The 22,630-nt window shown below is 53.9% G+C and overlaps 2 protein-coding genes across 8 annotated transcripts; one reads left to right on the forward strand and one right to left on the reverse strand.

The window, feature by feature from the left end:
* Positions 1 to 129: 129 nt before the first annotated feature.
* HIRIP3 (HIRA interacting protein 3) lies at positions 130 to 3,255 on the forward strand. Its single transcript, XM_030300167.2, has 7 exons — positions 130 to 664; positions 742 to 862; positions 978 to 1,092; positions 1,327 to 2,336; positions 2,438 to 2,606; positions 2,690 to 2,788; positions 2,870 to 3,255. The coding sequence occupies exons 1-7, from the start codon at positions 600 to 602 to the stop codon at positions 3,031 to 3,033; spliced, it is 1,743 nt and encodes a 580-aa protein (XP_030156027.1). The 5' UTR covers positions 130 to 599; the 3' UTR covers positions 3,034 to 3,255.
* A 1,021-nt stretch (positions 3,256 to 4,276) lies between these two features.
* TAOK2 (TAO kinase 2) lies at positions 4,277 to 22,553 on the reverse strand. 7 transcript variants are annotated; one of them, XM_030300163.1, is made up of 19 exons: positions 21,794 to 22,551; positions 18,576 to 18,742; positions 18,317 to 18,388; positions 18,117 to 18,218; positions 17,576 to 17,621; positions 17,347 to 17,443; positions 17,084 to 17,197; positions 16,887 to 16,978; positions 14,764 to 14,857; positions 14,585 to 14,666; positions 13,615 to 13,782; positions 13,178 to 13,438; positions 12,849 to 13,010; positions 10,995 to 11,360; positions 10,709 to 10,912; positions 10,181 to 10,420; positions 6,800 to 7,012; positions 5,640 to 5,822; positions 4,277 to 5,547 (listed from the first exon to the last, which is right to left on the reverse strand). In XM_030300163.1, exons 2-19 carry the CDS (start codon positions 18,705 to 18,707, stop codon positions 5,026 to 5,028), a joined length of 3,150 nt encoding a protein of 1,049 aa, XP_030156023.1. In that variant the 5' UTR covers positions 18,708 to 18,742; positions 21,794 to 22,551; the 3' UTR covers positions 4,277 to 5,025. The 7 variants fall into 7 exon arrangements, with proteins under 7 accessions (XP_030156023.1, XP_030156022.1, XP_030156024.1 ...); XM_030300162.1 differs by having other exon boundaries at positions 13,178 to 13,456; XM_030300166.1 differs by lacking the exon at positions 4,277 to 5,547 and adding an exon at positions 5,960 to 6,067 and having other exon boundaries at positions 5,730 to 5,822; positions 13,178 to 13,456.
* Positions 22,554 to 22,630: the final 77 nt, after the last annotated feature.

The following is a 22,630-nucleotide window of genomic DNA, read 5'->3' on the forward strand; positions in this document are numbered from 1 at the left end:
GGACTACAACTCCCGGCGTACCCTGCGCCCAGGGATCTTAACCACAGGGGCTGCCCTCTAAGGGAACACCGGGAAAGGAACTTTGCTTCCAGGGACTACGCTGAAGATGGCGTCGCAGCGACGCGATGAGGTCATAAAGATGGCGGACGACGGAGGCGCGTTTACTGATTCCAGATGTGCTTAGCAATCGGAAGCCGCAAGACTTGCCTCCAGGGATTCTTAGTTTTCAGGCGAGGATATCCTTTTCCATCTGTCTTTCGAAATCACAGTCGCCTAGCTAGGGCCTGTGACCACGAGAGGAGGCAGTGTCGCAGGTTGATTACGTTACACCCAAAGGTTGCGGGCGCCCAGTCGTTTTCTAACGAGAACTTGAAAAAAACGATTGGTCCTAAGAAAAGGAGCCGCGAGACCCTCCAACTGCCCGAGGAAAACAAGTTTTGTCTGGCAAAGTTCTCGGTCCAAGCGACCCGCCACCGACCCCCAACCGTCCCTCCCCTCACCGCGTCACGACCCTCCCGAGTGCGCAAGCTCCTGTCAAACGCGGTGACGGAGGCCGAGAAGAAAAAAAGGCGGGAGCCACCAATCCCAGGTGGAGCAAAATGGCGCGGGAGAACGAGATGCAGGAGTTCATCCGTAGCTTCTTCCGAGGCCGCCCGGACCTCAGGTGCATTAGAGACTGGAATTGGGGTTGGAAAGGGCAGGGGCGGGACGGGGACTCCGTCTTGACACATGTCTCCGCAGCACGCTCACGCACTCCATAGTGCGGCGGAGGTTCTTGGCTCACGCGGGCCGCGACCACCTGGAACCCGACGAGAAGCAAGCACTAAAGCGGCTGGTGGAGAAGGAGCTGCTGAAAGTGCAGGTGTGGGCGCGAGCCTGGGCCGCGGGAGGCGGGGTTTGTTGCTGAGGAGGAGGGGCCTGGGATGGCGTAGGAAACACAACCTTCCTACACGTTTTGACCTCTTGCGCCCACGCAGGTAGACGAAGCAGGTGCCAGGGAAGAGAGGCCAGATCTTGCCAAGAAGGCTAAGAGGCCTCCCACCCCCAGCAGTGGCCCTGGGAGAAAAAGGTTCCGTTTCGATTCGGAGTCAGGTTAGTGACTTTTGTACAGTTGGTTCATTCAAAAAGTATCGTGCATGCATTATATCCCAAAGCATTAGATGAGGGTACGAGGCCAGTGAGTCAGGAACCAGGAATAGGGTGGACCGATTGATAGCTGTGTTTTCTGTTGCCCTTCCCTCCATCTGTCAGAGGTAACCAATCCCAAGTGGAGGGAGAAGGGACAGGAGGAACCCATCCCAACCTTCTTTTCTCTCCATATTCCAGAGCCCAGCTCTGCAGCCTCCAGTCCAGACTGTTTTGGCCTCTCAGCAAAGAATGGGATGGCAGCAGAAGTCAGTTCAGCAGAGGAGGAGAGTCCAAAGCGAGCCTCAAGGAAAGCAGTTGAGGAGAGCAGTGATGAGGAACAGCAGAGGGACCTGGCTGCAAAGACTGGATTAGAGAGGGAGGTGAAGGAGAGCAGTGGGGAGGAGGAAGAGGGCTCTGCCAGAACAAGTAAGGTCTCAAAGGAAGAGAGCAGTGAGGAAGATGAGGAAGGGGACGAGGAGGAGTCCAGAGGCAGGATTGGGAAGAAACCTGTGACAAAGAATAAGCAGGCACCGGGCAAAACCTCAGCCAGTAGGAAGCAGGCCAGGGAAGAGAGTGAGGACAGTGAGGAGGAACCTGCCCAGAGGACAAGAAAGAAGGCAGAGGGAAAGAAAGGTGCTGAAAGCCACCAGGAAAGTGCAAAGGACAGTGAGGAGGAAGACACCATAGCCAAGAAGAAAGAGAACAGAGAGAAAGAGGAAAAGGATTGGAAAGCTGGAGCCCGGGGCAGTGGAGGGAAAAAGTCAGCTTGGGAGGAGAGGAGCTGCGAGCAGAAAAGCAGGGCAGCCAGGCTACTAGGAGACTTGGGGGAAACAGAGGAAGAAGAGGAAAAAGCAGCAGCAGGCAGTGGGGATAACAGCGGGGGAGATGAAGAGCCCCTGGTGCAGAGAAAGAGCAAGGACAGGACCCCGCAGAAAGGTGGGAAAAGGCAGAGTGGAAGCAGCGAGGATGGGGAAGACAGTCGGAGAAAGGTGAAACCAACTGCTGAAGGTGCTGGAAAGACAGCCAAAGCGGGCGGTATCAGTGGTGAGGCGAGTGACTCAGAGAGGGAGGTGAGTGACAGTGAGGCAGAGGATAGCCCTAAGGGGGAGAGGGGGAACCGCTCTTCCAAGAAAAGCTCCAGGAAAGGCCGGGCACGAAGCTCCTCCTCCTCTTCCACAGATGGCAGTCCGCAGTCCAAAGGCAGGAAGGTGAGGGTGAAGATGGGCTGGGAGGCCACCTTTAGGGAAGACGGAGACCTCACCTCAAACTCTTGAAGGTTTGGCCTTCAGCTGCTGTTTTTCCTTGCCAGGCTGGCTCCGGTCGCCGTGGTGAGGACCACCCAGCCGTGATGAGGCTAAAGCGCTACATTCGGGCCTGTGGTGCCCATCGAAACTACAAGAAGCTTCTGGGCCCCTGCCGCTCACACAAGGAGCGCCTCAGTGTCCTCCGGGCAGAGCTGGAAGCCCTGGGCATGAAGGGTGAGGCTGGGTGTGCCCTGGAGGCTGTGGGAGAGGGCCTTGGCTGCTGGGGAAGAGAGGATCATGAGCCTCTTCTGCCCCAGGCAATCCTTCCTTAGAGAAGTGTCGGGCCCTGAAGGAGCAGCGGGAGGAGGCGGCTGAGGTAGCCTCCTTGGACATTACCAACATCATCAGTGGTTCAGGTGAGGGATTTCCTCCCACTCCCCAAGAGGTGGGGCTAGGGTTTTCTCAGACAACTGATCTTTTCCTGCCCCCCAATCTAGGTCGGCCACGCAGACGCACGGCTTGGAACCCTTCAGGAGAAGCAGATCCCCCAGGGGAGCTATACCGCCGGACTTTGGGCTCAGAGGATGAACAGCCCCGCCCCCCACCCCCAGATTGGTCACATATGCGTGGCATCATCAGCAGTGATGGGGAGAGTAACTGAGCTCCTCACCTTCCCCAGGAGGCTTTCCACTTGTAGGAAGCAGATATGCCGCCCGCCAACCCCCCGCTCCAATCTGTGCCTGCAGAGCAGAAGCCGCTTTCTTCAGAGGACTTTCTTCAAGGACACAAATTGTTGGGATCCTACTTCTCAGCTTCATGTTCTCAGTTTAAGGTGTTTACAGGGATTATTTTTTAAGACTCAATAAAGGAGTTGTTTGAATCACTTGGTCAAAACTGGTCCCCACTTGGGGGGTGCCTGGCTTAGTTGGGAGGTGCAACTCTTGATCTCGGGGTCATTGAGTTCGAAGTGTAGAGATTACTTAAATAAGATTAAGTGACTAACTCTCGGTTTGGGCTCAGGTCGTGATCTCATGATTCATGGGATTGAGCCCCATGTAGGGCTCTGTGCTGACAGAACAAAGCCTGCTTTAGATTCTTTCTCTCAAAATGAATAAACTTAAAAAATAGTGAAACAAAAAACCGGTCCCCTCTCTTACCCCTATACCGTGGGCCAGGAAGGTGAGTAGCCATTGCCTCCCTACCCCATCCCATTCCCTTTCATTTCCCTCAGGTTCTCCAAAGGAAGTCCCAGCCTCCAGACCCTGCCATCCAATCTGCCACCAGGCTCTATCAGAGAAGAGGGTGGCTCCTACCCTTCTTCCTCCAGCCTGACCAGCAGGGCCCTCATTATCATCACGCTTTTAGCTATCATAACCTAATGCCTAGTTGGGAGGAAGGTCTGAGTAACTGGCCTTAAGAAGAATGTGAGGAACATAATGATAGAACTTGGGGACAGCTAGTGTATACGTCTTCCTTTTCCCCCTGGAAACAGCCATTTAGTCCCTGAGCCAATTCTTTTAGCCTTTAAGGGGTGGGTACAGGGCGTAGACCTGGTCAGGAGTACCCCAGGCCTCTGGCTACAGACTGAGCCAATGAAGTCACTTTAGGACTTTGCTGGCATTCTTGCTGTTGAGATTGCTATGAAGATACAGGCTTGGAGCTGCCAGGAGCCTGGTGTGAAGTGAACCTTTTGAAATCTTTGAAGTCAAAACAAAGGGAAGCAGAAGTCAGGAGATGGATGACCTCCTTTAAAGTTGTGGATCCAGTCCTACCCGAAGTCATTAAAATCACTGAAATTTTTAGTTACACATCCCAATAAATTCTCTTTTTAAATACAAATGACACTATCACCTCCCACGAACAGTCCTTAATACACACTTTAGACAGAAAGGGTGAGTCCCGGGGTCTGTTAGAATAACCAACAGTTTATTAAAAGCTTGCTGTGGGGCTCTGTGCCAACCCCATAGCTGGGAGGGGTAACCACGACTGCCCCCAGGTCTGGAAGCAGCCCCTTCCAAGGTCCTTCCCTTGTTCCCCTGCCCCAGCTCTGATCTCAATAAAAAAAAAAAAAAAAAAAAAAAAAAAAAGAAAAAGAAAAAAGATAAAGGACAAAACGGCACAGGACGTCAGACAGCAACGGGGGAATGGAGAGACCAGGCATCCTGACCCCAAGACAACATCCTGATCCTTTCCTAGGAAGGCCTTTTCCTTCTGTTCTCCCCACCCAGACCTGCTCTGCCACACCTCAGGTCTGGGGGGCCTGGCATCCCCAGTCCATGGCCCCATTACAGGGGGTAGTATAGTTCTCTGAATATAATATATCTAGACCCACCCTTCCCCTCCCCCAGGGGACCAGATGAATATTTGACACGCACATCTCCCTCCTTTCCCAAGGCTGTGATGGAGAGAGACCCTGGCACCATGGTGGGGAGGCAAGGGCTCCTGGTCAGCCTTGAGGCACCGAGGCCCAAGCTGGCCCTGGGCCACTGGCCAGCCCAAGAAGCTCATGAGATGAGGAGGTCTAAGGGGAGCTGGAGCCAACATCCTGATCCCCACCTGTGGGTGGACCTCAAGCTTACAGCCCTCCAGGAACCGGCTCCACCCACCCCTGCCCCTGCCCCTGCCCCATTCATCTGCTCATCCACCCTGCACTTCAGGAATAGAAGTGGGAGGAACCATTGAGGATGTGGGAAGCGACACTGGTGCTACGGCTCAGAGGCCCAGGCACTGCAGCAGCAGGTGGGCCCACGTTGTCGCTGCCACTGCCCCCTGAGGCTGCCCGCCGCAGGGGCTGAGGGCTGTTTCTTAGCAGCAGCAGGGCTCCACCACGAGGTGTCCCACTCTGTGTGGGGGGCCCCAGCCAGTTTGGGGGACCCGGAGGAGCCAGCAGAGAGGGCTGACGCCAGGCTGGGGGGGGCATGCCCGGTGGAGGAGGGCCATGGCTCCAGTGTGCCCCTGATCGGGGAACAGGACGGGAGGGCCAGGCAGGGGCAGGAGGTGGAGCAGGATAGCCCTGTGCAGCAGCCTCGGCTGGGATGCCCCCCAGAGCCATACTGGAGAAGCCCAGCCTCATGCTCTCAGCATCGAAAGCCTCGATCTCACGGGCCTGCCGCTCGAGCAAACTCCGGATTCGCTCGGAGCGCCCTGTCTGCAAGGCCAGCAGCTCCTCTTCCACCTGGGACACCCAGAAAAGAGGTTAGCGCATCCGGGGGCAGGAGGTGGGGAGCCTGCCCTCCCCAGCGCCTCTTGGTGCCGGAGCCCCCTTACCCGCTGCTCCAGCAGCGCCCGCCTCAGAGCCACCCTCTGCTCCAGCTCCCGCAGCTCCCGCTCATGCTGGCTCTCGGTGCGGATCTTGATCTTGCTCTGGTAGGCGTTTAGCAGCTCCAGCTCCTGCTGCAGCTGCTGCCGAAGGGCCTGGAATTCTGCCTCCTGGGTCTCATCAAGCCGTAGCTGGCAAACAGGGAGAACTAATTTTAGGGGCCTCCTCCCCCACCCCCGCAATCCTCCCCTGCCCCAGGTAGGCCTGGGCCCTAAGGTTTCAAGAAGCAGCCAGTCTCAACATCTATCAAAATGAAAGGTCGCCATACCCTGTGACACAGCAATTACACTTCCAGGAATTTATCCCCCAGGTATACTTGCACATGTGCTCGAAGGTGTTCACTGAAGCGTTGTGATAGCAAAATACTGGAAACAACCTAAATGTCCACCAATAAGGGATGGGTTAAATAAATTATGGTACGTCCATACCATGGAAAATTCTACACTGTTTAAAAAATGAGATAGGTGTACTGACATGGAAAAATGTCCAAGAAATACTAGGTGGAAAAAGAAGAGAGCAGTATGTACAACACAATCCTACTTTTGTTTATAATTTTGTGTAATCTTTCAAATATGCATAGGGAAAAAACCTAAAATACAATTATTAACAGTTAACTGAGATTGGGTCAGAGAATGAGATTGGGTGAGAGAATGGCAATGAATAGGGGCACTGTCACTTTTTACGCTATGGTATTTTTTAATTGGCCCATTCCAGTGTTGTTGTGTGATCACTTTTAGAACAGCAATCTTCAAAATCCTCAGAAGTCTGGGTAAATCAGCCCAAGGGCCACGATCATTTTGATTTGCTCCCTGTTCACACATTAAACTAACTCAGGCCCAGGAAACAATTATAGCCACTCTTTCCTTGGTGGTTCTTGGTAGAGTAGTCAGGCTGGCTTTGTCAAGACCTTAAGAAAATACTCAAGAGAGATAAAAAAAAAAAAAAAAACCATTGTGGAGAATACTAACAGTGGGAGAGTATCCAAGTTTCCCCCAAGAACAAAAGCCCCATCTTTCCCCGCACTCCCCCACTTCCAACTTCCCATAACCAAGGCGGGAGTACAAAGGCCAGCCTCCACCACGCTCCCTCCCTGGACCCCAGGCCTCACCGCCTGCGAGCTGAGCATCTCTGAGATGGACTGGTCATACTGCTCGGCTAGAATCGCCAGCTTGCGGGTCTGTTCTTCCTTGAGCCGCTTAAGGAGGCTCTTGTGCTGAGCTTTGGGTGTGGTCTCCAGCAAGTGTGCCCGCAGGGCCTTGTACTGCCGAGTCTGGATCTTACACGTCTCCTGGAACTGCTTCTTGATCTGCAGCTCCTTAGACTATGCAGTGGACGGACCAAGGGGAGATGGGGGCAAGGGAGAGGAGGAGGAGGAGGAGGAGGAGGAGGAGGAGGAGGAGGAGGAGGAGGAGGAGGAGGAGGAGGAACAACCAGGGGAGAAGGGGAGAAGAGAGAGAGGAGGAGAGGAGACAGAAGCAGAGACAGGGAGAGGGAGAGAAACAGAAAACATGTTAGACAGAGGGGGCGGGGGGAGCTGTATACAGACAGACATGGAGAGATGGGATTGTGCTGAAGAGAGATCAGGAAGATTCTCAATGGGCAAGAGATACAAGTAAACAAGAGCATGTTCCAAGAGCATGTTCAGGGTTGGGTAGAAAACACAAGAAACAGCAGGAGAATTCGTGGACAGAGAACTGAGAATCTTTAGGGTACGGAGTACACACAAGAAGCTCTGACCATGCAAAGACAGAGGAAATACAACCCAGAGACAGAAACCAAGTGAGCAGATACAGAACGTGCACAAGAGTGAGAAAACCAAGTCACATAACACACCCATGGAAGAGAGCGACACAGCTAAGGAAAGACAGAGAAAGTCCCAGGTTCAACACCTTAGGGTGGGAGGGAGGGAAGGAGGATAAGCTCCGAGCTGAGAAATGGATAAGATGGGGTGGCCCCATCTAGGGCCACGTAAGGGAAAGGGGCAAAGGAGGTGGCCAGAAAGGGCCTGACAGGTTCAATGGGCCAGCAGCTGCTACCCTGACCAGATCTCCACGTCCCAGCCCAGCCCCTTAGACACTCAGCTCCCACTCCAAGCCCACAACCAATCCCATTTCCATGCCCCCACTCTCTGCCTGGCCCCCCAAACTCACCACCCCCTACTGTAGTTTGCAGTCCCTTCCCCAAGCCCTCTAGGGTAAAGCCTAATTAATGCCAGGGGAGATATTCAGTTCCCAGAAGGGAACCACATAGGGAAGGGGCTGGGACAAAAGGCAGGTGATAAGGACAAAAGGCCCCGGAACCTAAGGACACTCTCTGGAAAAGAACCCACCAACAGGGGAGCTGTGGGGCCAAGAAGTTCTGTGGAAGCTCAACAGGGGCCCAGACCTCTGAGCTGGTGGTGGTCATGGTGCAACGAAGCTATGAAGGCAGAGAGGATGAGGCTGAGGAGTGAAAGGGGTTAAGATAACGTAGATGGGGGTGAAGAGGTCATGGAACTGGGGGCCGAGGGTCCAGACTGGGGGCATACCGGGGAGGCTAGGCGGCAGGACAAAGCAGACAGAGGCAGCCTGGGCCAAAGGTACAGTTCCGCTCAGATATTTTATTTGTGTTTGTCTTTTTCTTTTTTTGGTGGGGGAAAGGGGACAGGTTGGAAGGGAGACAGAAAAACAAAATCAAAGAGAGAAAAAAAAAACATGACTTCCCACCCACCGCCACCCCTGGCCCCAGGCCTGAGTTGATGAGGGTGAGGATGAGCACACACACAGTGGGAGAACAGCAATAACTTAGGGTGGGGAGGAGTGTCAGGAGAACACAAAGTGTAACTTCTGGACTCCTGGTGGAGGAGGCTGCCTGTCTAGAGGTCCAGAGGACTGGGCTGAGGTGGGGAAGTGTACTAAGGAGATAGGGGTGAAAGGGAGGAGAGGACTGGAACTCGAGAAACCTCACTGAGTAGTGGGAAATAAAGTGCTCGATGCTCTAAGATTCGGGCAGGGGAAGAGCTAGTCGGTTACCTCCAAGGAGGCAGGGCCCGGGACTGGCGGGGTCGGGATCGCCGCCCAATTAGAGTCCCGGGCGCTGATTGGCGAGAGGCAGAGGGCACTAGCCGGCGCTGGCTACGGGGCAGCAGCCGGGGGATACGGCTGGGCCTCTCACCTCGGAGCAGGCCCCAGCTGGCCAGTGTGTGGATAGCCCAAGGGGGCAAGTGGGAGGCTAAACCCTGGCTGGCCCGTGCCAGGCGCCAGTTCCAGCCCTTGCACAGGGTCCAAAACCTCGCCAACAGGGCTAGCGGGTGTCGGGCAGCGCGGGGATTACCCCGCCGGGGCCCAGGAACGGGCAGACGGCTGCGGAAGCCATCCTTGTTGGTCTTGGGGTAGAGTGCAAATAGGCCTCGGTCCCCCACAGCTCCACAGCCCTGTAGGGCACAAAAGGCCACAGGCGACAGGCGCAGCAGAGCCCGCAGCCAGAGTCGAGAGATGCCCCGGCGCATCCGGGGGCCCTGCTGCCGCACCCATTTGCCCCCAGCTGCCAGAGCTGCCAGAGGTAGAGCCAGGCCTGGCCAGGCTAGGAGCCAGGCAGCCCCAAGGCCCAGAGGGACACCCATAAGGCCACGGCGCCAGCTCAAACCCAGGACAGCCCCCAGTGCGGTGCCCTGGGCCAGGAGGAGGAACAGACTGGGGGGCAGGTGCAGAGCTGTACAAAGAAGTAGGTAGGAGGCCCCCAGGCCCACCAGCCCGACCTCAAGGGCCAGGAGCGCTGCCTGCAGGCCACCCCCACCCTGGGCTGCCAGCAGTGGGAGCAGCAGCAGAAGTAGCAGGGGCAGGAGGCCAGAGGAGGATCCCACTGCAAAGGAGAGGCCAGCCAGGAGGCCATGGGACAGGAGTCCAGGGAGCTGGCTAATAGGGCCATGCCTCAGACGTGTTGGAGGGGGTTCAGGGGGGATGTCTGGTGAGGGACAGCCATCTCCAGGATCCCTCGGGGTCCTAATTGGCGCCCCCTCTTCCTCTTCCTCATCTTCCTCGGGGACTGGGGTCAGCGCTGGGCCCGGGATCCAGCCAAGCTCAAATTCCTCATCCAGGAGGCTCCCGTCCTGCTTCTCCCATAACCTCCATTCCCCAGCTGCCTCCTGGCCCACAATGCTCCTCTCTTGGGGCGCCAGGGATGGGACCCTAAGCTCTTCTATCTCCTCCTCAGGCAGACCCCAACCTTCCTCATCAATCAAACTATGTTTTTGTGGGTTGGGACTAGGGGTTCCTGATTCTTCCCCCAATATCCTCTGTTCCTCTGGCTCCAGGGTAGCCCCTTCCTTTCCCAGAATCCTTCTCTCTGGAACTGCTTCCTCCTCCTCCTCCTCTCCCAGAATTCTTTGGTTCAGGACTGCCTCCTGGCCAGATGAGCAGGGCTGCTCTTCTCTAGGGGTGCCTGTGCTGGGTGGTCCCAGAGCCCCAGGAATGGGGAGCGGGAGGCCCGGGGGACGCTGGCCTGCACGTACTTTGAGGCTCTTGGGCTGCTGGCGAACCTGGGCTGCATGCTTCTGCCGCAACTCTTGCTCACGCCGCTTGTTGTACTCCAGCTGGTTGCCCAGCTCTGTCTGGTGCTGCAGGCGGGTGAGTTCGGCCCGTGTGCGCTGGACAGCCTGGAGCTGCCGTAGCTCCAGCTCTCGCGTGGCCTCATGCTGCCGCAGCAGCAACGCACACTCCAAGTCCTTCTGGGTCTGCTTCTTGTTCAAATCCTGAGGCAGAAGGGAGGCAGGGCCCAGAGCTCAGTCAGGAAGCCTTGTTGGTGTCAAGAGAGCCCCAGAACTCCCTGGCAGAGGGAGCTGAGCATGGGGAGCTGAGGGGTGTAAAGGAGCCAAGCTGCTGGCTGGCCTGGGAATGGAAGCCCAGGGAGCTCTAGCAGGGTGACAGGCACGAGGAAACAAGGGGTGTGGAAGAGAAGCCAAACCACAGCACGAAAGAGGGTAGAGGGAAAAATAGGTGCCTGTGCTGTGGGGAGGGGGATGGAGGGTGGGGTGGCCTACCTCCCGCAGCAGGTCCTGGTCCAGGCTGTGACGGGCCAGCAGCATCTTGCGCTTATACTGGCGACACTGAAGCTCAAAGTACTGACGCTGTCGCCGCAGCAGCCCCGCCTCCTCCTCTGCCTGGCACTGCTGGAGTTGCTCCTTCTGCCGCAGAAGCCACTCGGCCTTCTCCCGCTTGGGTGTGCTGGGGTTCTCCTGGAGCTCCTGGGCAAGGCCATGCGGAGGGCAGGGAGTCAGGGCACCTCACCCACCACAGGCCCTGTCCGTTGCTGCAGCCCCATCTCACCTCCTTTAGCTGCTCCTTCCGAAGTTTGTAGGTTCGCTTCTGTGCCTCCAGCAGGGCCGCTAGCTCTTTCTTCTGCTGCCCAAGGATGTGCTGCTGGAACTTTCGCTCCTCGGCCTGGGCGGCTCGTGCCTCCTTCTCACCAATGGCCTGGTGCCGCCGGGACAGTTTTTCTGCCTCAGCCCCAAAGCCGGCCCGCTGTGCCTCAAGCTCCCGCTGTAGCCGTGCGCTATGCTCCTCACGTTCACCCCTCAGCCGTGACTCCAAGGCCAGCAGCTGTTTCTGGTGCTGTCGTCGCATCCGCTTATAGCCACTCAGCTGCTCCCGCAGGGCTGAGTCCTGCTCATGCTCCTGGATCTGACGGCTGACCTGGGGCAGGACAGAGGATGAGAAGTGGGGCTCAGTCCTGGCCTCATCTCATTACTCACACGGTTTTCATGCTCTATTGGTGAACACAGATTTCAGACTCATGGGTTCGGTTCTCATTTGGTGCCTTCATCACACGTAGCCCCTCTGAGTCTGCCACCTCCACTGGATGATGGAGATACAGTCTATTTCACACGCTGATATCACTGAATGAGTCGATAAAAGGTGCCGCGCGCAGGGCCCGATGCAAAAGTGGCAACAATTCAGGTTAGTTCAAAGTCAAACATACCTGGGCCCAACCCCCAGCTTGGTCACTTACTAACCAGGTAACCTCAGGCAAGTTAATGACACTAGCCTCAGTTCCCTTATCTGCTAAATGGGACAATACCACCTCCTTATAGAAAGCTGTGGAGATTACGCCTGATACATGCATAATAGCGTCTAGAACACTCTGAACTAACAAACACTGTTTTTCTTCCCCTTCAGCAAACACTGAGGACTCATTACAGCCCAGGTATGCAGCTGGGATCTGGGCCCTGAGATGTTGGGAGTATCAAGAACACTGGGCCTGGATGTCCACATCTGAGGTTTGGAGCTCAGGTCCCATTGTCAAGTGGGCACAACTCCAACTAGTCCAGGTGGCCAAGTCCCTGGAAATCAGGTCCAGGAAACCCTGGACCTCTCTACACAGTACAACAAAGCACTAAGCATCACAGGATCTGAAGAGCTGTCCCATAAGAATACACTAGACCAATCACTGGCCCATAACGGAATTAATGTTGGTGTTTGCAACTAAGCAAGAATGAAATCTAAAGGTTTACTCAAGGTATGGATGAAAGACTGTGTTTTATGAAAAGTCTACCCATCTTTTCCTGTGAACTGAGAAAAACATTACCATGACTTGATCTTAGGAAAACCAGTCTTGCTTAATTTGAAAATCTGAAAACCACCAAAGGTGTTTCGGCAAGTGCCTTGGACAAGCAGAATGTCTGAGTCACCACTGCCTCATCTCTCAACTGGGATCATACCCTCTCTCTCCAGAGGAGCTGGAAGGATGAAATACTCAGGCATGTGTGTGAGCCTGAGAGCCAGTCATGGTATGAGGCAGACACTGGCCACTATTCCTGCCCTCCAGGAGCATAAAATCCAGCACACCTATCATAATGTCATTTAGAAGCACCACAGCACAGGGATGTGATACACCTGGCTGGTCAAGGGCCTGGGAAGGCACCCCAGGACATGCTACTTAAGCCTAGCCATGAAAATGGAGAAAGAGTTTATCAAACTAGGAATACCCACATCGGGCAATGTGACCAAAACAGTCCGTTGGGAGAAGAGAATGGAGAGGGTCAAGGAGAGGACAAAGTGAAAGACGGCAACAAAAAGTGAGAGCGGAATCTGAACTTAATCCAGTGCCAGAGGGGAAAAACAAATCATCTCTGGACTTAAGAGTTTGGGGCATCCAGGCTGAGGGAGGATGGCTACACTTACCAGGGAGGCAGTACGGATGGTGGCAAAGTGATCCCTGTTGCGGCAGTAGGCCCGGCGGCGGGCAGAAGAGGTGGTAGAGGTGGGAGCTGGGGCTGCGGGTGGCTGGAGAGGACCTGGGGTCATCTCCGGCTGGTAGGGGTCATCATACAAGTTGTCAGAACCCTAGAGGAAGGGAAGGTGAAAGGGATGCCCAAGGTTCAGAGGCCACTGGGCCCAAGAGGAGATCCCTGGAGACCCAGTCTGACTTAGAGGAGGAGCAATCACACTTGGGAGGGAGAGCTGGGGCTCGGCCTTGTCACCATCAGGCCTCCTGAAGGTGAGCTGCATACCGGCAGTCGGTGGATGATGGAACTATGGGAGGTAACTGTATGCTCCCCTTCTTGCATCATGGCCATCTCTCGGGCTTCAGGGCCTTCCTCCTCCTCCTCTTCCTCTTCCTCCTCCTCCTCTTCCTCCTCGTTGTCCGAGGCATCAGCTAGGCTATTGACTGAACTGCTCTGGCTGGAGGCGCTGATGGACATGCTTGGCACTGAGTGGCTACTCTCTAGACTGGTCAGCGTCCCAGCCCGGTGCATGTAGGGCTCGGCCTCCTGTGGACAGGGCGCAGGCTGTTGGGCAGGGAAGGGGAAGGATAAGGGGTATGTATATGGAGATAGCACAGGGAGACAGAGGGCAGGAGGAAGGAGAGGGAAGGTGAGCCAAGCAGCTGCTAGGAGGCAAGCAAAACACAGTGGGGAAAAAAGGGTGGCAGGGTAAGCTGGGTCACCTCCTCCTCCTCTGGGGCTTCAGCACCAGGGCCATTGGGTGCTTCTTGGAACAGTATCTTCTTCATCTTTCGGTACTGCAAATTGTCCAGCTCCCGCACGGCATCCTTGGTCCTCTGGATCAGGTCCATGATGACTGTGGGTGGCCGCTCCCGGAGCACAAAGCGGTGCTGAGGGGAGAGAACACTGAGGCCTGCTGCAGAGCACCTACCCCCACCCCAAGTATCCCATGGGCCCTGACACTCCCTCTGGCCTGAGGAACTTCCCTGGGGCCCATGCCCACCAGGAGCTGATGCTGGCCTTGTGCTAGGTAAGCCCTGCCCCCACATTTTCACCACCCAATCACCCCTCCCCAGACAGGCTCCTGTTCCTCCAAGCACAGCTGACAGACAAGAACAGTCAGGAGATCTGGATTCTAGTCCAGGTCCTCTATCAACATGCTGTGTGCCCCTGGACATGTCATGAGGCCTCTCTGGATTTCATAAGGTATCCCACAATTATAAAACAAGTAGGTCAAACTAGACTGTCTACATCAGTTCCCAACTAGGGCTCCTTAGGCCCCATGGATCTGTGAAGGGAATGGGGGCCCCTCTACTTTTGATATCTCAAAACACACCTAAGGGAAATCATACATTTACCCATGACAAGGCTACCCAGGCTTTTGGCTTGAATTACATCAGATCAGTGTGGTAACCCTGGTTATCGCACGCAGACCAGAAGCTCTGGCTGGCAATTATATACGTCTTTGATTAACAAAAGATGGGAAAACAAATTATTACTTAATAAATAAAGACAGTCTGGTAGACAAAATCTTGCAAAACACAGAGTCCATTGGGCACTGGGAATGCGGGTGGGAATTCATACATGAAGTTCTTGGTGGAGGAAGAGCTGGGAATCACTAATTTCACTGAAGGGTTTTGTGGTTCTAACAGGCAACGGTTCTAGGAGAATGCTAGGCCAGTGAGCCCTTACCTTCAGAAGAACCTCTGAGGTTGGTCTGTCTTGAGGGATTTTCTGAAGACAGGAGTCAACAAAATTCCGGAAGTACTCAGACCTAGAAGTCATGGGAGGATGAGGAAGGGGGGGAGGCCATAAGCCAGGTAGCCTTACCCTATGGCCTAACCCCTGGGCCCAGGAATCCCAGTCCTCACCAGTGTCCTGACTGGAGCACGGGGGACTCGTTCTGTGCAATGTGGTATAAGGCACTCATCGCATTCATGTTAAACAGCGGTGGTTTCCGTTCCGCTACAGAGAAAGGTGAACAGGGAGAAGGTGAGAGGTGGCAGATGGGCAGAGGAGTGGAATGGAAATCAGAGGATTTGGGTTCACACCCCAGCTCCCTGACTTCCTTGCTGTATGGCCCTGAGCAATTCTCATCATCTCAATTAATTTCCTCCATAAAATGTAACACCCATCCTCTCCCCTGTATACAACGGAATAGAGATCAAAGGCAGAAAGAAGCAGTTATCAGCCCAACTAACATTCTATTAGGTGCCAAGTAAGAGCAAAAAACTTGCTAAGTGTTAAGGGAAAGATAAGGAAAAACAAGAGACAGGCTCTGTCCTCAAGGAACCTCTAGCCTAACAGGAAAGATTAAGTAAAACTCAACAAGTACTATCAAGTTACAAGAGGGAGACAGAAAAATGGTTGGGAAGCTGGGAGTGCATGTGGGTTCTCAAGCTGGTAGGTGTGCAGGGGATTAAGGGCAGGTCTTTTGGAAAAAGGGATATTGGAGCTGGGCCTTAGATTAGAAGTTGCAAGCCAGGAGCTCCTCGAGGCCCAGACAAATGTTTTGTTATGTTTTTGGCCCAAATAGCAATTTTTAAATTACATTCCAACCTAGCAATTTAGTAATAATAACCTAAATGTCCGGTTTCTTCTAAAAACTTAGATGTGGTGAAAAGGAGCCGACACTTATGCATAACGATGGGCTAGAGCAAAGCAACAGCAGTCTCCAGTTTGCCGTAATCTTTTTCACATTACTTCTTTGATACGCACTATCTGCTTATAACCAGGACTGGTGGTTTCTTTTCAATAACAGAGAAATATTTCTTGGCGTCCACATCTCTACCAAAAAGTAGGAATAAAATGGACAGCTCTATATTTTTCTTCTACCTGGCTTGTTCCAATGTATTTGCATCACCTGCCCAGCTGTGGTCTCGAGTGACAAATGCACGTATGTGGACATGGAGGGAAAGGGCGTGTCCAAATCTCGGACTTCGGGCAGAAGACAAAATACAAACCAAGTTAAGAAAGTGGAAAAGTTCATGGCACACTCAGGGTGTGGAGCTTATAAAGGTGAGAGCCAACTTTCAGAAAGCGGGGCTTTTAGCTTGGTGGAAGGAAGCGCAGGGATGGCATAGGTCTTGAAGGGAATGGGGAGCACTGATGGCTCTGAGGAGGGGAGCGAAGCAACAGCACCCGGCTAGGGCAGATCTCTCTGACATAAGAGAGACTGGAGGGAAGAAGAGACTGGAGGTAGGAAAGATCATGGCAGGAAGTTGTTGATAAGAGAGACTGCATCTCTTTTCTTGGGCAACTGTCTGTGCCGCGCACTGTGTTGGAGGCTTTACAAACATTACCTCACTAATAGTTAATTTCAGTAGCATAGGCTGGCAGAGACGAGAACCCGGACAGGCTTCAAGGCCTCATGAACTCACGTGAGCCTTACTCTCTGGCCTTATCATTCACTGCTCTTTACATGGCATTACCTGCAATATTTCAAACAACTGAAGCCAGTCTCAGCTCCGCATGCCTGCTCTTACCTATCTGGAATGCTCTTCCCTATAGTCTTTCAAACAGCTATTATCTACTTTATGGTTCTGCTTAGATATCTGCTGTAAAATATTCCTTAGCCCCTGAAATAGATCAAGTCTCTTGCTTTATGGTTGTACTGCTCCTGTAACCTCCATTCAGCTTCTGTCCCAGTAAGAGAAAACACATCTGTTTCCCCAACTGGAATGTAAGTTCCACAAGGCCAAGAACCTCATTCACTGCTATACCCCCAAAACCTGCTAGCATAGCGTGGTACAAAGCTAGCACTCAAAAAAAAAAGTAAAACTAGAGTAGTGGACAGGAAAAGAATGCTCTGATATCCTTAGATCTAAGAACTGGTAGGATTTGACAGCTGCCTGACTTGGGGGTCAAGGGTACAGTCAAAATGGACAGGAGCTTGGAGGCCTGAGGATGAAATGGTATGGGGATGGAAAGAGACAGAGAAAGAGAAAGCAGTGGAGAGAAAAGAGGATGAAGAAACAGAGGATGTCGTCCTTACCCAGCTCGATGCAGGTTATCCCCAAGGACCAGACATCCACTTTGCCATCGTACTGCCCCTCATCCATTGCGAGGATCACCTCTGGAGCCATCCTGGGAGAATGGTCAGGAGAAAGAGGCTTATCACCTGCCCAGACTCTGCCAACTATCGCTCCCAACATCCTAGGGGCTCCCTCCACTCACCACCATCCCACTCACCAGTACGGGGTGCCCACAAAGGAGTTGGCGGGTGCCATGATAGATGCAGAGCCGAAGTCCCCTAGCTTCACCAAGCCTGGCTCTGATAGCAAGATGTTTCCAGCCTTCACATCCCTGCCGGAGATGAAGCACAAGGATGAGGCATACATCTCAGGAAGGCTGGGCAAGGGGCTTTAGCACCAGGTTTCCAAGAAGGCTGCAGCCCAGCTGAATAAGTGGTGTAGAGCGCACCCCCTCCCAGCCATTGTCAACGTTCCTTGTACCTATGGATCATGTTGTGGGAGTGCAGGTAAGCCAGGCCCTGAAGGGCCCCATGGGTCACAGCTGCAATCTCCACCTCCTGAAGGGGCTTCTTGTGCACTGGGGAGTGAGGGAAAAACATCAAACTGAGGGAGCCCAAGGGTGGGGCTGGAACAAGCTCCCCTGATCCCTTTCCCTACAGCTTCTTTGCTCTTCTCACTTCTCCCACTTGTTGGCCAAAGAGCCACTTACCTTCTAGAAGGTCAGAAGCTGAGCCCAGGCAATACTCCATCACCAGCTAAGAAAGGGTGAAGGGTCAGAGATAAGCACATCTGGTCACCCCTGGCCCACCTCTCTTGGGCAGAGATCCAAACAGAGAGCTTCTCTGCCTATTCTTCACTCAGGCATTACCTCCAGGGTGAAGACAAAGAGGAAGGACAACTGAGAAAACGTGGTGGTGGTGGTGGGAGAGTTCCTAGTCAGGGCCTCCCCTAGGAAGGGGAGACAAGATACCACAGCTCCCATCTGAATCCTTTCAAAGCCCCATTATATCTCCATTTCCTCCAGCCCATATGCCCCTTTCCAACTACTAACAGTTTATGACTCTCTTCAAACCAGCCTCTCTTTCTGGAGAAACTGTTGTCCATGGGTTTGCCTGAGGACTAAAGACGTTGGGAGAGACTTCCTCCCTTCCAAGGTCCCCATAATGGCACCTGGAACAGGGCCCACTAAGAGACTGGACCAGGACAAGGATGGGGGCAAAGATCAGGCCAGATTCAGTGGGCTAGCTCACCCAAGCCGTGTGCTCCCTCAGGTAACAGCCCCGGTACTGAATGGTATTGGGGTGCCGGAGCTTCTGCAGGAACCGCACCTCCTTGATGATGTCCTGCCACTTCTGAGAGGAGGTCAGGGGAGAAGAGGTTTACTCAGCCCGCACATTGAGCCTGGGGTCCCCTGCTCTGTCCCTTACCATTTTTGTCAAACCTGACCCACCTCATTTGACTGCTTCCCACTATAGGACATCTTCTTGATGGCCACCACCTCACTATTCCGGACATCTCGGGCCTAGAAGACCAGACCAGAAGCTGGTGAAAGCCCTTGGTCAGAACTGGGCAGCAGGAAGATTTTTTGGCCCAAAAGGAGAGGGCAGGAAAGGCTGGTGTGGTATGGCAGAGCAGAAGGAGGCTTGGAGGTCCACAGGGGGAAGAATGCAGTGCCCATCCCTACCCCATTCTCCTAAGCCCCAACTTACAAAGTACACGGCTCCAAAGCTGCCATGGCCAATTTCCCGGAGATCAGAGAAGAGCTTTTCAGGGTCATCCTTGAAGAAGAGCTCAGCCACATCAGGGTCCTTCAGGCTCCCGGCCCGGCCCCCAGCTGGCATGATGGCCCCTGGGGGCCCTGAGAGTGGGGCCTGACCTGGAGAATGAAGAGGGGACCCTTACAGCGAAGATGAGACACTCAGAGAGAGGCAGGGACCCCTCAAATTTCTGCCTTCTCCTCCCCTAGTTCCCTGATGAGGGGGAGGCACCGCTGAGGAAGGGCAGGGGGGAGATTAGGAACAACATCAAAGCTCCAAAAAAATGAAGTTGCCCTAGCAACCAGAGCACGGGGGCCGGGTCCCTGGAGTCCCTAAAACTGCTAGGAAGACTGAGAGCTAAGCATCCTCACCACCCCCCTCAGCCCTCAGCAAGATCCATTTCCCTACAAGCCCCCTACTTCTCCCCTTAAGAATAAAGATCCCACCTCCTAGCCAGAACCCCAGATTCCCAAGTGTCCTGTCCCACAAGTCCCATACCCCAAATATTTCCAGGCACCTTCCTGTTCCCCTTGGCGTCGAGGCCCCCTCCTCCCTCAACCTCTCACACCCTGGAAGAGAGCAGGAAACGGCCAGGCCGGAGGTAGTGGAAATCCGGCCATTGTTAGAAGTGGGTATTGGCCCAGAAGGGCCAGAAGACTTGCTCTCAAAAACGCCTAGGGACATTGTGGCAGGGAGGATGGGAAGGACAGGGACAGAAATGGTGGCTGGCTTTGGGGACCTCTCTGTGACCTGGGCTGTCTTACTTGACCAGTCCGATTGCATATGCATCACACACAGGTACAGGACATTTGTGGTGTACAAATAACATTTATTGAGCATGTACAGTAAGCACCTTACATGCATCTCTCTCATTCAACCCTTGCCACAACCTTGTGAGGTATTACTATCGGGGTACCCTTATCTTGCAATGAGGAAACAGGCTCAGAAAGGTTAAGTGACATCCAAAGCTGGTCCTCTACCACTGTTTTTAAAACAGCGCTATGAAACAAGCAGGGCAGGATAGTGATCACCATTTCACAGATGAGGTGACTGAGGCATAGAAAGGAAGGAGGACTTCTTCAAGGTCAGAGAAGAGGACCTTCTCTCCTGTCAGGCCTGTGTGCTTATTACTCTCTTAGCCTCCTCCTGCAGGAAGCCTCCCTTGACCACTTCAGCCTTTGGGGAGAGCTCCTAGAGCACCCAGCCAAACACCCAGAGAAAGAGCCTGCAGTACCTGGTAGCCAAGGACCCCGCCCCTTTTCCCCAGGGAATGCCAGGCCAAGCTCCTGGCTAAGCACTTGTTGGAATTTAGGCACAAAAGAGCCTTCAGCAGAGCTGGACTCCCAGGGCAGAGTTCTAGCTCCTTTAAAGCACCTAACAATTTAGCATGTAATTATATTCTGTCGGGCATTGTTTCCTGTTGTGTTGTTAATTTTGTCTCAGCCCAACTGGAAGCTGGAGGGCAAGAAGTAAGCCTGACTCTCCGGTGGGCCCCCAGGGTGCAGAGGGCTCAGAATAGCCTAGGAGATTGATTGATTGCCCTCAGCCAAGCCCTCAGCAGCTCCCAAGCTGCTCAGAATCGGCCCCCTTCTCCATTCTCCTGCCAGCAACCCTGCCAAGCACCCCTCACCCCCACCACACACCCACACACAAAGGCAGGTGCTCACAACTTGCCAAAGGAATCTTCTTGACCTCTTTACCAGCACCCAGCCCAGAATGTCAACCCAGGACCATAGGCCACATGTAAGGATGCCAACAAAATATCACACGGGGCCTCTTCCTCAAATAATGAACATTTGAGCAATTACCAAGGTCTGTGCTAAATCACAGCCACCTTCTCAAGGGACAATGTTATCACCATTCTGCAGATGGGGAAACCCAAGTCTGTCTGTCCCTAAACTACACTAACAGTACATCTCATCGGCAACATACAGCAACAGGGTTTTGAGTAAGTTCCTTATGCTTGGTCTTCTCTTCAGTAAAACGGATTACAGCATAGGGCTGTTGTGAGATTTTTAATGAGATCTCATCCTTAAGAACACTATGCAGACACTCAGCATATGGATTTTTCCTTCCCTGCCTCCAGGGTCACCACAAAAAGGACTTAAGACTTTGGGGATCATCCTACCCCAGCAGCTTGGCTTTAACTGTGAAGAGACACCACTATGGCTATCATTTGTCAAAAGACAGAACCCTCTCAGGAACCTAGACCAAAGACTGGAATCAGGGTAGAGATGAAGGTCACAGTAGGGAGAAAAATCCATGAGACAGAAGACAGGAGCCAGAGCTTCCCATCAGGGAAAGCTTCTGAGTACAGTCCTCCTAAAAAGGAAGCTCTTCTCCCCACCCCACCCCCCATTCTTCTATCTCACCCCAACTCATTCCCCTTTGGACCCCTGGCCAAGAAGAGACGGCAAGAGACAGGTATGGAGCAGGGGCAAAACTTCATCAAGAACCTGGATTCAAATCCTGATTCTGCTACTGTGTGACCTTGAGCAACCTCTCTGAGCCTCAATATTCTCAACTGTAAAATGGGAAGACGGCAATAAAAGAGGCCCCCACAGGGTGAATGGGGGGGGGTGTCACATGAGAGAACAGATATAAAACACTTGTAAATGACAGACCGCTTGACAAATGTATCACCATCAGCAGGAGGTTGGAAGGTAACAATACAGGTGGGGGAAAATATTGCCAGGCATCCCCAAACACAAATGCACACACACACTTCCTTCAAAGGACAAGAAATCCAACCAGATCATGTCTAAAAAAAAAAAGCTAAGTGGACCCATCAGAGAGATCAGAGGCAAGGGAATCAACACCCCAGGGCAATCAGGAGAAAGAGGTATAATGGAGAACAGGTAGCTGTGAGGGACAAAGTGAACATGGGAGAAGAGCAAAAGAGTGCAAACCCATCTAATTAGCTCAAGCACCTTAGGGCGTGACCCCCAATGACATCAAAGACCCTGTCACCTGAGGTCCCCCATGAAACAGATATTATGAAGGAAGAGGAACAAGGTGGCAGCAGAAGGCACGGCTAGCCAGAGGCTGACCACTGGCCCACTGGGCTTCATTCTGAGGAGAGGGCCTACCCAGGCCCAGTTCCTCAAAAAGGAGCACGCTTTCTTCTCAATGCTAGACACAGGGACCCGCGCCCCTGCACCCCGTCTCACCTGGTAGGGGTCACTATGGTGCCCCAGCGCTTCCGCCTCCTCCTGGGGTCCTCCAGCGGCTCTGCCAAGCAGGGAGAGGGGCAAGGAGACCTTTCCCCTTGCCACCTCTTCCTCGGCTTTCGCCCTTCCTGAGGGGCGGGCCCGGGAAGCCTCCCCTGGAGGGGAGGGGGTGACAACCTGATCTGACCTCGCGGTCCAGTCCTCCTCCTCCGCGAGGGCGACAGTTGCTGATTTCTGATTGTGGGGTCTGAACCCCAGATATTTGAACGAAGGGAGGCTGAATTTGATACCTGAACGCGTGGGGAATGAACCCCGGATACTGGTGCACGCAGGGACCTGAACCCGATATTTGAAATCCTATGAAACGGAGCCCCAGGTTTAGAGAGGTTAGGACCCGAGTCCTGGATATGTGGGATCTGAGGGGCTGATACCCGGATATTTGAGAAGCGAGGAGTCAAGCCCGGAAATTCACGACGGAAGGGCCTGAGCCCCAGGTCTTCGGCCACCGACAGGGGGCCCACCCCGAGGACGTCCGGCCGCACGGCCCCTCTCACGCCGGGGTCCGAGGGTGACAGCCCTCACTCCCGCCCCGGTCTCCTCCCTTTCCCCCTTCCTCTCCTGAGGGCAGCTGAAAGATTGTAGCTAAGGGCGGTCCCCGCGCCTTCTCTCCCTCTCCTCTTCTCAGCCTCAGCCTCTCTCCGCACCACAGCCCCGGTCTCGTCCCGGTCTCCCTCTCTCTCTTCCTCCCAATTCCAAGATGGAGACCGGGCGGGAGCGCGCAGGCGCGGTAGGGACGCCGGGCCAAAGGGGGCGGAGCCCTAAGTGAATAGCCCCGCC

The sequence above is a fragment of the Lynx canadensis genome, chromosome E3 (genome assembly GCF_007474595.2).
Source record: "Lynx canadensis isolate LIC74 chromosome E3, mLynCan4.pri.v2, whole genome shotgun sequence".
Classification (NCBI taxonomy): Eukaryota; Metazoa; Chordata; class Mammalia; order Carnivora; family Felidae; genus Lynx; species Lynx canadensis.